Raw genomic sequence first — 16,303 nt, 5'->3', positions numbered from 1 at the left:
AGCCTGTGAATTGTGTCATAAGCTTAGTGAAGTTCAACTATTTTGCTGAATCAGGGCCATATGGCTTAACAGTCCTCTATCAGCGATTGATTCCTGTGTCACACAGCTGTCTTCCTTTGTAGTGATGATTTCATTGTTTTAAGAAAGAAAAAGAAGAAAATGAAATACGGGCCCCTCAGGAGCAGGGTGGCTCTGTGCCATTCAAGGCATCAGGGCAGCCTCCCTCTAGAGGAGTCAACACTGGAGGCAGATAATCATTCCCTTCCCGCTAGTGAGTTCATCATCTATCTGCCAGACAGGAACTTCATATGTAGCAAAGACAAACAGTGTGTTGCCTTTTGTTGTTTAAAGTTTGAAGAAATTGTCGCTTCCCTAAAATTTTTACTGCAGCATTAATGCAGGTATTTTCTTTGAGACTTTTACCACTGCCATTGCTGCCACTATAAAATTCCCTCTCTCTTCCCCTGTGTTATTTCTGAAAAGACTGGTGAGCTAATTACAACTTACGACACTGACAGTCAAATGAAAAAAATATGATCTTCAACATCTGTTATCTTTTCCCAACAGGCTGATTTAAACTGCAACATTCAAGATGATACAGGAGCATTTTATGGAGTCACTAGTCAGTATGAGAGCTCAGAAAATATGACAATCACCTGTTCCACCAAAGTCTGCTCATTTGGAAAGCAAGTAGTAGAAAAAGTAGAGGTGAGTGTTGTGATGGGTTCGAGTCCCTCTGTTAACTCTTGGACTGTGAAATGGACAGTGGTTTTACTTAGGCTCTCATCTCTTTACTTTCCTCTTAGCTGTCTTTTCCTTCCCTCCTGTCATCCTTCCTGAAGGAATATTTTCCTTCTCAGCAGCACTAGGGTTAGTTTTAAGTCACCGTGTGTCCGTTGCTAGCTACCTGTTGCTTTGGAGCTCCTCTTCCATGCTTCCGCTGGCAACCCCTGTTAGCAGAGCCACTCACCTTCTGGGGAGCCTGCAGCTTCCTCCAGCACCTGGCAGACCAGTGCTGAAGGAAAAATGCTTTCCTCTCATTTCCAGCCATTTGGCTAGCCATGTAGCCTGTTTGGGACTGAGGTGGTAAGCTATCCCCCATAATGTACACTTTTTTAACATTTTAAAGAGATGGATGGTGTGCTCTGTTCATTTTCTCCCCACACATTTTATGCACAGCAATGTGCACTTTCCACAGTTGCCAGCAGCTTTTGGATACAGACGTGTATTTTTTAACATAGAAGGGCCTTTTTTTTTTTTTTTTGCCTTTTTGCTCTTAGCACAGAACCGTATGAACTGGAAGGGTAAATATTTGGTTTACTGCACTGTGATACTGCAGCTATTACACTTGTTCTTTGCGTAATGAGCCCCACACCCACATGTGTTATCTGCAGTGTAGTTTTTGTACAGACACTTTTAGCCTACAGCTGTACATAGTATTTGTAGATGTCTTGGTCACTTTGCATATCCTCCTTATAGTAAACGTAGCTCTTGTGCACTGTGGCCATAAAAAAAGTTTTCCATCATTTTCATTATTCCAAGCTTAGATAAAGCCAAGAAATCCCACAAGCCACTGAGGAGATATCTGAGCAATTGGTATCTGGACAGCAGAAGTCCAAGAAACCACAACCTTATCCTCCTTCAGTCCTTGAGAGCCACTGCAGTATAGACCAGTCTAGGTTTCTTCCAACTGTAGTCTTTCATCTTTCTGTAATTCATAAATTGCCTATTATATCACATAATAACATAGCTGTGTTTATATATACACATACACACACACATAAATATACAAGCTTACTTCTGCTGTCTCCTCTGCAGCCAGTTGCCTTAAAACTACTAATCTTATCACAAAAGTTTTCAACTTAACTCATTGTTACATGATTTGAATTTACCTTTGCATAATCCTCACCTTCTGTTTTTAATTCACCAGCTAGAAAACAATTAATGATATTTTACCTTTTAAGAAATAAAGGCTTTTGAATTTTTAGCAAGGCACTGTATAGGTTAGGCAGGGAGTTACTAGGTAGGAGTGGGGGTGGGGTGGGGGGGGTGAGTGTGGCTGTGTTCCTAAGTAAGGCTACAGAAGGAGACCTGTCAGGGCTTCAGACCCACTTTCTCTTTGTTCTGTCTCCACAAAGAAAGAAAGCTGCCAGATTTAGCATTCCCTAAAATCATTTTAAAGCGTCTTAGTCTAAATATTTTTTTTTCAGACTGAATATGCAAGGTTTGAGAATGGCCGATTTGTGTACAGAATAAACCGCTCTCCAATGTGTGAATATATGATCAACTTCATACACAAGCTGAAGCATTTACCAGAGAAATACATGATGAACAGCGTGTTGGAAAATTTTACAATTTTATTGGTACGAACTCTCTTATTTTCTACTTCTAAAATATGCTCAGGCTTTATATGGCTTGCTTAACTCACAGTGTTTGGAAGCAGTTTCTGAATCCCTTAGTCACATTGCTTACTGAACATGTCATACCAGTGACTTCAGCGTAATATTCTTAGAATTATGCACTATAGAAACTAAGGATGAAAAGGATAAAGCTGGATGAGAACATGAACAAACATCTATGTTACTTTCCAGAAGTTCAGCTTACTTCTCTTGTTTTTTTTAATGCAAGTCTCTATTTGGTGTTTGTAGTGAGCCTAAGGCAGTAACTTTGAGCCATCCCATCCATCTAATGAGTTCTGAGTGACATGCCACTTACAATACTGCAAATGTCAGTGGTGTTAATTAGTTCCTGGGCCAGGGAAAGTGTGCAGTAATGGAGAAGATACACCCAGCAGGTGATCTAAAGCATGAAGAATGGTCCACAGAGTAGCCTTTAGGCCAATTTCATCCAGCTATCCAGCTTTTCCACTGCAGCTTCGCTGTGGCACCCAGCCAAGCACTTAGAACCGTAAGATGCTGCTGCCACCATAGTACTCGGGCAGGTGCGAGGGTTGGAGGCAGAGGGAGGTGGTAGGGCAGGGAGCAGAGAGCACTGCAGTATGCGAGGGAGGGGGCTGGGGGCAGCTCAGTTGCCCTGGGACACACGACTGCAAGGTGACAAGGCAGCCCTGGGTGCTCTTTGCTGAGGCAGCGCTCGACTCCTGTGCAGCGTGAGGCCCACGGCACCTGGGCCGCGCTCTCGTGGCTCCTGGTCAAACAGGCAGGGTGGGAGAGAGCCTGGCGCGCCCAGCTGGGAGCTACTGCCCCAGAGCGCGCCCTGCGAGTGCACAGTCACGGACAGCAGTTTCAATTGCCACAGAGAGAGCGAGCGAGCGAGCGAACATTTCAAACAGCCACATCTAAACATTGCCTAAATTAAACCAGTCATTTCTTGCTTTGCTCTGGTAGTTTGTAATATGCTGTCTACCTTTTCTTTCCCCTCGAATAGGTTGTAACAAACAGGGATACACAAGAAACCCTGCTCTGCATGGCTTGTGTATTTGAAGTGTCGAACAGTGAACATGGAGCACAGCACCATATCTACAGGCTTGTAAAGGACTGAGCAGTTATTTATATATATATATATATAAATATATACACAGTTCATTTCACTTCTTTATCAAAACACAGACTGTAAACCTCAACACTAAGTGGCAGTGCCTCTGGCCCAACTTTCACCCACATTTTTCTAAATCCTGTTTTAGTGAAGTCATTTTTAATGTGTTCATATATAATTGTAGCTGTGAAATTCTGGTACAGTTGTAAAAATTATTTCTAAAACTAAGTGTTCTTCAAATTTGTAAACCACAGTTCTTTGGGAAGACTGTATTTAAGAACCTAATGCCTCTGCCTGTGGAGGCCTATTTTTAATTCTGATAGAAAAATGTATGACAGAGCATTTGCCATGGGGAAAAACTGACAGCATTTATAAGAATTTATTTTGGGTTTTTTTCCAACATAAAATACTTGTTTTACGATGCAAGTGAAATTGAAATGAATCTTTAGCTATAACTGTAAATGAGTACACAAAGTTAATAATCTTTATAGAATTATCTTTGTAACTAATTAGGGTGGAAGATACGGACGAATGTAATTCACTAAATTATTTTTTAAAATGAAACATTTTTCTGTTTGAAACCAAATGAAAAATATAGCCTTAAGAAATGCCTGATAGAAACAGACAGGTCCTCAAATTAGGCAAATTTTGTATTTTTTTCTCAATGCTGAAACTAATCTTCTAATCCATTAAACTTTCAAACAGATATTGCAGAGAAAGAAAACATCATCCCTTATCCCTAACATATCTAGTGTATTTTAAAAGAATATAAATTGTATTGTACTAATATGAAAATTTGATTATTTAATGAAAAAGATGGCTCCTTTTGCAATAAGTAGGTAAATACTGAAGATTTAGACTCGCATTATACGTAGTCTTGTGTGCGCAGTTATATTTTATATGGACAATTATGTTTTCTAATAAGTTGAATGAAAAAATTGCAACTGAAATTAACAAATGAATGGAAACAACCAACATTGTGACAACATTGTAATTTGTAAACTGAAAGCAAAACACAAATGTGCTTGAGAGAAGAATGCATATGCCTCTGAAAGGATCAACAGCTTTAATATCTATGAGATGCTAGAAAAATCACACCCAACATCAGGCAAAAAAGATTGGAAAGTGGATGGGTTTTTTTCCTCCTTTTTCTCTTTATTCATGGTGCTCTTACGCCTCGCCCGAGTCCTCGCCAGTTGATGCAAAGCTGACACACTTGGTACTTGTGAAGGCCTTCTAGTACTACGTATTTGTACCATGTGGGGTCTGATGTCTTTCTTTTTGCCTGCAGATGTGGTAATATTCATCCTTCTGATAAATCAGGGAAGACTCCAGGAACTGAAGCACAGCTGGAGATATTTTAATACTGTAAGGACTCAAAATGTGGCTGTAGGTGTGAGTGAATCTGAGGTACGCACATGTCAGCTAAGCAGTCTCATTCTTCCTGGCTAGGCCAGTTAGCGTTACTCAGCTTCTCTCCTTCCGCTGTGCACCCGGCACTGGCCTGTCAGTTCTCCAAGCACCAGTTGTCTAAACAGGTGTTCAGCCAGCAGCGCCTTCTCACGCACAACATTTGTCTGAAAGGATCGCGCACCACTTGGCCAACCAAGACACATTAAAGATCAGTCATGAGACAGCCACAAAGAGCGTTCTTGGGAGGATCTCTTGCGGTCATGAATCAAAGAAGTTAACATTTGGTAATGCCCTCGTCATTGCCCTTTACCAGTATGTGCCCATGCGCAATTAAAGTCTAGAATTCACTCCCAGGCAGTGTCGTAGACGTCAAAAAAAAAGTCAGTCTTAATTTTTGGGATACTGTATTTCTACATAGTACCCTTTCTTAGAATTGCCTATTGTTGAATTATCAAGATTAGAGCATTTCCTAGCAGAGGTAGAGGGTTGCTATATGCCTGCATCAGATCCTGTTAATGCTTAACACTGCTGAGGACTCACAGTAGAGGAAGCTACAAACAGCTATGAGGGGAAGGGAGACCACTCAAATTCCTTAGCCTGCTTCCGATCTAAGTCTAGTAGGTGGATGATTGCTGTGATGTCTAGCTGCTATTTGTCTGTGGATATTAGGGCTGATGATCTTTCAGTTTATGTTCTGTGAACTCAAAAAACAGAAAAATATGTCCATGGTAAGGTCTCTTAACACTAACAATCACATCAGGAAAAGCACTGCATTGTAACAGCCTAACGGTAGCCCTTTATTCTAAGCACTTGGTGTTACCAGTCAAAAACTACTTTTTTTGTTTTATTTCATTCTAAAGTTGTCTTTTATTTAGGGTTTGAATTGTGGTTTTGGTGTTTTTTTTTTTTTTTTTTTTTTTATAACAAGCAAACTTTTTAAGGCATATAAAGTATGTAAGTCAATTTGCAAAACCAGGTACAGTTTTTTTAATAGAATCTGGCACACTACGTATGTCGTAACTATAGGGTATAAAAAGTCACAATGTTTATTGGTGTTCACATATGTAATATTAGGAAAATTACTTCCATCGTCTTTTCTTTACACTTCTGTAAATGATTCATACCCTGTATATGTTGATTCTTAAAAGCCTTAAATCCTTCAAATGTTCAGTGTGGGGTGTGTAGTCCAACAGGCTGCCTGTAAACTGTGAGCTCTTTTGTAAGCTGGAAGAATTTAGCTTGTTACTGTTACTTTTTAGGAACCTTTTAATTGAGAGCTGCCAAAGCATTACAATATGCAGTGCCTTAGCGTTATATTAGAAGTATCCTTAGCCTCTTAACATAAATTTTGTATCTTGTTTTATTAATTGGTTCCATTTTTAAAAGAAGACATGTATTTTTTCCCATAGAAAAGCTCTTTGACTGCTTGGTCTAAACCAACCCTCAGTACAAGTCAGTCCCATTACTACGCAGTTAAATGTCTATACCAAAAGGAAAGGTTACAGATTCATAGTTTTCCGTGAAAAGTGAATTGTATTAATAATGCTGCCTTTTTAAATTTCATGACCAAATAATTAACTAATTGTGACTCTTCTGCACTCTAGCATGAAAGTGCCTTTGGTTTGAAATTCCAGCTTAGAAAAGTGCTGCCATAATAATGACAATTTGTAGAGAGACCAAAAATACTTAGTTATCACCGTAATGCCTTTGGTTTATTGGAAAAAGTTGAAACTACAGGCCTCCATTCACAAAAGAGCACCATTTATAGCAATGTAATTTTGCTAATGATGAAAGTGCAAAATGCTGGAGAATAATCTACTGTTTGCCATTTCTGACAGCATTGCAAACCAGCAACTGATGTGTTTATGCTATAAAAATGAAAATGATTCACATTTATATTCTCTTCATCCACTCGTGCATCTGCATAATGTGAGATCTATATACTGCAGATTTTTGGACAGTGGACAAATGTGACTTTATTGTTCTCCTCTAATAATATTTCAGTATCTGTGAAGATTTTTTTGTTTAAAGTTTGGTTTACAAAGTCATGCATGCTGAAAATCAGATGCATAAAATTTAAGGTGAAAATGGAGAACAGACGATAATTAGGGTAAATGCAATTGCGTGTTTTTAATAAGTACTGAAATGTTAAGTGTGAGCATTGCGGAGGAAGGTGCTGTTAGAGAAACTCTGGTCAGCACTATTCAAAACACAGGGTTGTTTTGTTTTGGTTTTCTCCCAGGTGATATCTCCATAGAAGAAAGTTAGTTAGCTCCTCTTAAAAATGTGTCTGTATTTGAAACCTTCTGTGAACGGGGGCCATACTCAACACTACAACTAAAAATGATGGGAAGAGGAGCAAGATTTTAAGAAAAATATGTTAGAAAGAACAAATATCAGCAAAACCAAAAGCTGTCAGAGGGATTATATAGTTGTGAATACGATTTTAACTTGATTTTTAAAGTATTTGATGAAAACGAAGATTAACTTTTTATATAGAGAAATATTGTGACACTGTGTGGTAAATATTGTGATAATTCAAGTTCCCTGTCTCTAAAATATTATTTTTCTTATTCCTTCAAGGTCTAAATTTCACTTACCTCTATCACACAAGTAATCCTGTTGAACTCAATGAGATCGAGGTAGGGCAAAGATGATTTCGCCCCACAAGTAGAGCATGTATTTTCAATCAATACAAAACATTTCAACTGTCCCAGTCAATATTTGTGATAAACTATACTTCTGTCTCACTAAAATATTAAAATAAGTATAATGGTACCTTTTGGGGCTGTTAAAAATTACTACTAACAAATGTAGTTTTATTTACTTGAATTCCAAAATCATTTATATAGGTACTACACCACTATTTTGAAGGAATTGCAGATATAATGCTTGTTTCTCACTTTCCCTTTCTACTGCAGCTACAGCTCATTAAGTTTGGCAGTAGCTTCTTCCGTTAAAAACTCCACGGTATAGGCTTTTTTTAATAATGAAGGGTGTACATTAATGTTGAATGTAAGTAACTGGCCAGTTCAAGGCAGATACAACATTTGACGTGCTAATCCGTATCTATTTATTTTTCCACTGCAACTCCTAGGGCATACTTGCTTTCTGAAGTAGTCCCCTTATAGTTTTCCCGGATTCCTCATACTGAGAAATGTTTTGTCTACTCTTTACTTGACCCATCCTGATACATGTAGTGCTGGCCACAGAGCGCACGTGATAAGAGTCCAGTTTTGTACCCTTCTCAGGATGATCTCTTTCACCCCTTCTGTCTTTCATAACAAGACATTTAGCCCCCTAAAAAAAAAATGAGGCTGGATGATTTCAAAGTACAAAGTGTTTTCACTTTGTAGATCTTCATCTTTTAACTTTTCAGGTCAGTCTTGCTGAGATCATGTAATTAGTTTTAGTGTGTAAATTAAATCTTAAATGCACTCAGTTGACAAAAAGGAGATGGATCCCTGTTACCTCCTTACAAAATATGTGGATTTGTTTTTGTTTTGTTTTGTTTTATGGGCCTCTGATTCAGGCTCATGACTGCAGACAAAAAATACAATATGTGCCTGAAAAAAAAAGACAAAAGAATTTTATAACATTAAAAACCTGAATAGCCTTTAATTCTTCAGTACATTTTATGTAAAACAGGTTGGGTTTTTGTTTTGTTTGGGGTTTTTTTGCCATGTGCATTTGTTCACATTTGTAAATGACTTAATGGAATTCTCACTTTATGTTTATTTGTGTAATGTGTATAAAATGGGTTTGTGACTTAAGCATATTCATATATGGTCAGTGGTTACTTTAATATTGTACTGCTGCTGGTAACTTTTGATGTAGAACTTGCCTTTTGATGATAAAGTACCTCTAGGTTAGACAGGGAGGGAAGGCTCTTTGAAAAAAAGTGAATGTTCTCCAATGTTTTCTTAACATATTTGCAGAAGCTTTCAAAAGGAGTTTCAGTCAAACCTCTTGGCAGTACAGTATTCTTGTATTTGTTATTGTCTGTGTGTAGGTACTGGTACCTTTTTTTGTTTAAAATGTTTTAAGTGTTGGCTTTAAAGTGAATTTATCTTTAGTATGATAGTAATATGAAAATTATAGGTTTTGTGTGCAGAGAATTTTTTTATAAAGTGCTTTGTAAAAAAAAAAAAATGTATTCTAGCTTTCGCGGTACATATGTGTGATAACTTTAATATCCATGACAGTTAAGTGCAATTATTTCATCACTCTAAAAATGCTATTTTTGTGTCGGTTACTGCAGGTGTTTTCATGTCTTTGCAAAGTGACACATTTTGATGCCTTCTTGATAAAGTGGTAGAATTTTTGTAGCTTTCTAGAAACTTTGTATTCATACAGTATCGATTGAAAATAAAGAAAATGAAAGTGTTTTGTGCATTTATCTTAAACTCCTACATCAACCTCTTTAATGCTGGGTGCAACTTTCAAAAAATATTTTCCAAAATATCACTAGGCCAGATCTACAGAAATATCTGGCTACCTAAAGATGCAGAAGGTCATGCAGCAAGATTTACAAAAACCTGTAGCAAAGGCACTTCCTGCTGGCACACCTGGAAGCCGTGTACAGCAGTAAGTCCAAGCACATTCTAGCATTAAACCAGCAAGCAAAGGTAACTATCTCTAGCTTTTGTGTCTCACCAAAGAAACAGTGGGGTTTTTTTTTAACAAATACCATTTAAACCATACTTTTTAAATGGGAAAAGCCACCCATTCCCCTTTATTCCAAAAGCAGAAATAATCTATTCAAAATGGTATGTAAGAAATGGATATCAAATACATCACTAACATGACAACAAGAACTGACTGAGAAACATGGTAGTTACCTGAGGTTGAGGTGTTTCTTTCAGCCAGAGCTGAAGTCCTAAAAACATTACCTTTTCCAAGAGACTGATTCCTTGTTTATCTTATTACAAGCACATCTCCCCAACTAGCAGCTGTACCTGATATGAGGAGAGAGGATGGAATGGGAATAACTTGCTGCTTCATTTATGAAGTGAAACCAGCTACCTATGGGACAAAAAAGAGTAAGAGGGATATCCTGGATCAACTAAATCAATGGAAACATGACCAGGACTTAGCAGATAAAAATCATACATCTGGTTCATTCTTCTGCTTCAAAAGAACAACAGTGTTTTCTGAATAAACCACATGCCCCTTCCCACAAACTCCAATTTTCCTTTGAGTGGCAGATGTTCCACTGCCATTTTAAAAATACCACCAGAGCACCCCCACCATGTGCAAGATGCATGAGTTGAAAACAAGGCAAGCAGACATGGTCTGTTTTGACCTTTTTTTCTCGTTTGTTTCCCATTAAGCATATATGGCTTCAGCACTTTGAAGTGGGGTTGCTGTTTCAGCAACAACCTGCTTCTTAATTAACCTTCTGCTTCTTAATTAATTTAGGTTAAAAACCATAAATCTTCCACCTTGGAGAAAATCCCATGCAGCATTTCAGGCTGGGAGCCCCAGTGTAACGTCACATCATCAGTTCATTAACCAGCTGCCTTCAGCAGAAGCGACGGCCCCTCCTTAACTAAGTGCAGTCCAGTTTATGCGAATGCGGCAGCGTGGCCGAGGGAGGAAGAAGGAAGTCCAGTACTCCATACCACTGTATGAAATGTTGAATGATGAGCTCTAAGGGGGGGGGGGGGTGTCTATGGAATTTTCTACCACTGTTTTTTTTTTTTTTTAAAGTAAGTAACATGCAGCCTATTTTACTCCACAAATACAGCACACATATAATGCTCACAAAACTGAGCTAAAGAGGACAGTTCAGGGCTATGCAGTGTGTTAGCAGATGTCTATAGTTTCCCCACACCGCTCTGGCTGTTCACCTCCACCCTGACCTTTAGCAGACTTACTATTATTGTCTGAAGCCCTTTCAGCAGAAACAGCCGAACAATCTGTCACACCAAACAGTGGTAACTTAGCAATGTTCGTAAATAATTACCTACCTTGCAGAGAGGTGTGACACTTAATTGGTTAACGGTTGTAAATTGCTGTATGATTGCTGTTGTTTAGAGAGAGCTGGAGATGTACTGGCGCCGCTAGAGACCTGGTGAGGGTGGGAAGGGCAGGAGGGAGACAGTGAAGGGACAGTGAGGGTGCTAGGAGCAGTGGGAAAAGGAAAATCACAAACCTGGAGTGCAAGTGACCAACTAAATGAGGAGCAAGATGTTGCTTTTCAGAGAAAATGAAAAGCTGAGGAAAGGAGAAAATAGTAAGAATGAAAAGGATAAAGACGGTTTGACGACCAACTAAAAAAAATTTAGAAAACTGGCCCTTACCAATAATAAAGGGAAACCTTACAGGGAAAGGGCTGGCAGAGCTGCCATAGGTCTCCACTACATTGGTAGTGGCTCGGTGGGGAAGGGGAAGAGCAGGCAAGCCCAAAAATCTCACCACCAGGGCACCCAGTGCCCTCTCTGGTAGATGAAGAGGCATCTGCTTGGTTTCAATTGGAAAACAGACAGTGAGCAAGGAAAAGCAGTATCTTGCAGACTATCTGAAGAAAAATCAACTGAGCAAAGACACTTGAGTGCTAGACACTGATCTCAGTTTAGCCAGCAGGGGTGATTTTTCAAGCCATCTTCCTTCCACAAAGGCATACAAGTTTGAGTGCATGTGCACACAGACACAGACACACACACCTCATTCCATTACAGATTTGGGTGATGAATTAAAAAACAAAAAAAAGAGGTTTCTTACCATGCATCTACCCTATCCTAGAGGTGAGGGCACAAGAATGTAACCTTGATTTTATTAAATTGGAGCAGAAAGCCAAATGAAAAAACATCTGCACAAATCTGCCTCAAAACGGCTTTGACAGCTGTTCAAGATGTCTACACATTGGGAGCAGTTTTAGAGCTTTAACCTAATAGCTTCCCCCTTGCCGCTCTACCTCTAGTAAACTGAATGTGCCAGTGAGGCTGCTGGTCGGGGCCATCAGAGCAGTGCAGAAGCCGTGGTTAATAGGCACACCGCCCTTTTCAGGCTTCTCATTTGCACAGTTCACTGAAGGGGTTAGTTCACTACCCACTCTGAGGCACAAGTCTTACCTTGCAATGCACATTAATGCTTTGCTTCATGGACCTCCAACAAAAGGAGAATACACCAGTAGTTTTCAGAGACCTTTTCTGTTTGAACAGAGCACTGAGCTGTGCAGTCAGTTTTGTCAGTAGGTTAAAAAACTGCTAACTGATTATTTTTTTCCTGCCCCAAGCATGTACGTTTATTAGGCATATTTAAAGTTCCTTCTCTATTTTTTTCGGCAGCGCCTACAGAATAAGTTTTTTTTCCAGACTTTTAAAAATTCCTTTCTGCTAAGATCATATGTTCTCTACAGCATTATCAGAGAATTTATTTTTCCAAGATACTTGTCTTTTCTTATCCTTTCACCTGTGATGTTGGACTTCATAGTGAACACTATACTTGCCAAATGTACAAGACCAGCACTCAGAACTATAACTGCTCCTTTTCGTACGCTATGAGAATGCTTCCTTTTTTGATGCAGCTCTACAATTATTAAGGGGGAGAGGAAAGGAATACCTGTTAACTTCCTGATATTCAGCTTTTCCATTAATTTTAAACTGAAACCACATATGACAATTTCAGGCAAAAAGGTATTAGAATCAACTACACAGATGTTACAGCATTCTAAAATACAGATAATGTGATAGCTTAATTGTAAAATATATGTAGTGATTTTACCATGTCTATATTATATTTTTTATGGGCTTTACACTAAGCTTTATCTTCAGAATGCCATGATGGGTGGAAACTCGACAGTTCACGTCACCTCCACAGTTTACAGCAATAATTTGGAGGACAGCACATTAGTCTCAGCAAAGTTTCAATTCCCTTATCTCTGCCAGTGATCTCCTGTTTTGAGGGAGGTGGCCGTGAGCAGTGTTTGGGAGGAGCCTGGAGACTCCCAGGCGACAGGCTCCAGACAAGCATGGAGGAGCCTGTAGATGTGGTGCAGTAACAAGCAAATTCGCAACCTCAGAAGATGAGCTGCCAGTTGCAGGCACAAGCGGACAGTTCAGCCTTCCTGCACAGTAACATCCATGTTTCCCAGCCAACAGAAGGACACGATTTATTGTGTGGACACTGAACTAACACATGAGCAGTGGGATCAAGATCTAAGAGACTCCTTTCTTCCAGAATTTTTCTCTGACTGTCCCATTCTCTGAAAGGCTATTACAGATCCCTCGACTGTAGTATCACCAGGCTCGCAATTCCTATCCATGCTGAATGAGGAACCACAGGGCACGCAGAGCACTCATAAACAACTATGCTGAGAAGTTAGTGCATGAATTAGGCTTTCTGGGATGTGCCTGTGAGATGCATGAGAAAGCTATGGATGCAGCAGCAGACAGATTCACTGATAGGAAAGATGTGGGAGGAGGTAGAGAGTTCAAGATCAGGGCTGACTATAGGTTCACTGTGAGAAAGGCAGATGGAAGGTCAGGGGAGAGCAAGAAGATGAGAGAGATGGAATCAGAGCAGCACAATATGACGGGCCTCTGAAGTGGCCTGTCAACCCCAGCAACCAGCTCCTCCTTACTAGAAGAGTGTATGGTAGTAGGAAGCAGTGCAATGTATCTGTGTCCAGAAAACAGGGAACACGGAAGCAGTGAGACTAGCATCTCTCCAAACACACACTCATGGCTGAAAAAAACAGCAAGTCACCCAGAGCTCATGGCTGCCTTATTCACAAGACAGAGAACTATTTATGCATAAGGGATGGTCACGATTACAAAGGAAATCTATGGATTCTGATACCTGCGCAATATAACATTGATAGAAATTTGTGCAGTGCGGATGGTTTGTTACCCTCATAGTCAGTCCCCAAGTGACAGACATGCAATAACCCCCTCTGTAATGGGGGGGGGGGGGGGGGGGAGGCTCAAGTTTCTTTAACCAGAAAAAGAAGAGGTCTGTGTAATATTTAAGCATTCTCTTCAAAGGTTAAACATAAAGATCCTGTTCAGCCATTAGCAAAATGGCTAATGTTCAGCAAAGGAGCTGAAGAGTAGCAGTGAGCTAGGACTCTGGGCTTTGAGTATAGGCTGCTCTGTGCTACTAAACACTGAGAAACAGCTTCAGGGCTCAGAGCGTGCATGGCCCCACATTTCAGCCCCACATGGTACAGGAAATGCCAGGCACACAGACAGACACAGGTGACCTACAGTAAGAGGCAAAACAATAGAAACTTCTCTGCCCTCAAGTGAACAAATAAGCTTGAAAGTCTGACCAAGACAACCCAAAATGTCTCAGAAAGAAACATTCATTATTACTGCCTTTCATTACAAAGCTGTTTTGAGCCCTGCAATAACTGGATTTAAGCCTCCATATGATAATGAGGTTAATCTTTGTGTTTATACAAAGAACCACCTCGTGGTCTGAATGTCTGACAAAGTCCCTCAGCCAGAAGCCCATGAGGCTCATGCATGTTCCAGATTTTCTCCTCAGACCCCCTGATTACAGTGACCCAGCTCTTCAGGGATGCTCAAGAGAAGAATATGGCCCTATGACAACAGCAAGACCTTGAAGGGTTCGGGTGCCCACTGCTGCAAAACAGTCTGTTGTAGAGCATGGTGTGACACTGAGCCTTACACCAGGCTTTGCTGTAGTCATTTCATGACTGCAGCGTGTCTCAATCTGTTTACCTGCAAGTACTAGGTCTAATCAGGTTAGATAAGACAATTACCACAGTACGTAACCTTTGGACTCTGGCTTGAGGCTTCTACTTTCCCTTCTGCAGAGAGCACATTATATTTCATTGTCTGTTTTATTTCCTTCTCCTTTATTACAGCTGTGCTCAGTACCCTACACAGATTGATCTTCCTGGAGGCACAAACAATCAGATAGAATCTAGAGGATGTTTAAATAAAGAGAATCATTTAAAATGATCTTTGAATTAATAAATACATATAAAGATAAATAAGAAACAGAGAGATATATAGGACATACAGGCAGTATAAACAAAACATGACCTGTCTTTCAGTGTACTCTATTTATATGTGTACACAATGGTGCACTCAATGCTAGGATATCCTTGAAAGCGATAGGCCTCTGTTCCTTTACCTCTCTGGATGAATTTGTGATCCTAGCTGGGACATAGGGTTTTTCCATGATCTCAAGTGAGTGAAGGATAGCTCTGCAGATAATATGTTGTTCCTAGTAGGAGCAGCTTATCCTAAAAGAATACCTAAAGGCATAGTCTAGGTTCTTGACTAACTGAAGCTAAGTTGACAGAATATGCACTTGCACTGTAGCCCCTAGTAATCAACACAGGAGAAAGGAACCACCAGTTTAAAGATGCTGGTGACTTGTGGGGAGGCAAGTTAACAAAATCATCTCCCCTTTCATCCCTCCCTCCCCTCATCTTCCTGCCTGACCTTCCTTTGATCTCCTATAAATCTTGAAGGTTTTCTCCCTTCTGCTTTCTGCAACTCTGTTCAGAAAGAACAGCTGCAGGATTCATCATAAATAACTATATGAACATCAGCTCATTCCAAGCCTCCCTTAGAAATGGGCTGAACCCCTCTTGCCTAATTAACACAGTATGGAGAGGGACTGTCAGCACAAGGGAAGCAGGATCTGGGGAGACATTTGGTTTATCTTTTTCTCAGCCCTCTCTAGTATGCAGTCTGAATACGTAATGTAGAAATTTATCCATCAACATAAATTAGACACAGTTAAAGTTGGAAAGTTTTGATCCACCTAAACAACCACTACAAAAAACACCTGCTCCTCCTCCTCCCCCTTCTCACTATGTCTGCTTTAGCAACACAGTTCGGTACTACGGAATAGCTCACATCTATCACCATAGTCTATACGTATTTTTAGGGAACTACTAACTTATAGGCAAACATAGTACATCAACTTTTCCTTTATCTTCCAAAGCTCTCGCTGGACACCTGCAGCATGCTACCTGTCACCTTCAGTGGGTAAACATCAATTAGATGTTAGCCCAAATCCCTGATGAACAGAAGGAAAACTATACCAGTTAACATAATGTATTGGCTGCTTGTCTTCTGCTGAGACAGCAACGACAGGTAAAGTGCTTACTTTCTGTTTTTTCCCAACATCACTCCCAATTCAGTAATGCCATGTATTCTGTTGGCTTAGGACCACACAGTCTGGCCTATGGGATACCCTAAGTTACATGGCACCTAACATAATGGAGGGCCTGTCGCTCCTGGAGGCATCTGTGTATTTCTGTCATAGCACAAACAGTAACATGAAGCTCTGATTTACTTCCAGCCTTGCCACCAGCTACTGTTGAAAGTAAGTCACTGGAGGAGACAAACTTTTGATTTCAGTCAGTCAAGCTATCCTTATATCCCTCTGAAAAAGATCAAGGCCA

At 40.0% G+C, this 16,303-nt stretch overlaps 1 protein-coding gene across 9 annotated transcripts in view; it reads left to right on the top strand.

The window, feature by feature from the left end:
• TEAD1 (TEA domain transcription factor 1) overlaps positions 1 to 9,294 on the top strand; it is a 160,602-nt gene extending 151,308 nt beyond the window's left edge. For all 9 annotated transcript variants that reach the window (XM_026104537.2, XM_026104536.2, XM_026104534.2 and 6 more), the window contains 3 exons: positions 568 to 708; positions 2,211 to 2,363; positions 3,388 to 9,294. In XM_026104537.2, coding sequence (XP_025960322.1) covers positions 568 to 708; positions 2,211 to 2,363; positions 3,388 to 3,501 — 408 coding nt within the window. In that variant the 3' untranslated portion in view covers positions 3,502 to 9,294. The remainder of the gene's footprint in view (positions 1 to 567; positions 709 to 2,210; positions 2,364 to 3,387) is intronic.
• The last annotated feature ends 7,009 nt before the right edge of the window (positions 9,295 to 16,303 follow it).

This window comes from Dromaius novaehollandiae, chromosome 5, assembly GCF_036370855.1.
Source record: "Dromaius novaehollandiae isolate bDroNov1 chromosome 5, bDroNov1.hap1, whole genome shotgun sequence".
NCBI classification, from domain to species: domain Eukaryota; kingdom Metazoa; phylum Chordata; class Aves; order Casuariiformes; family Dromaiidae; genus Dromaius; species Dromaius novaehollandiae.
Note: the sequence above shows the minus strand (reverse complement) of the source record. Positions and strands in the feature narration are given on the sequence as shown.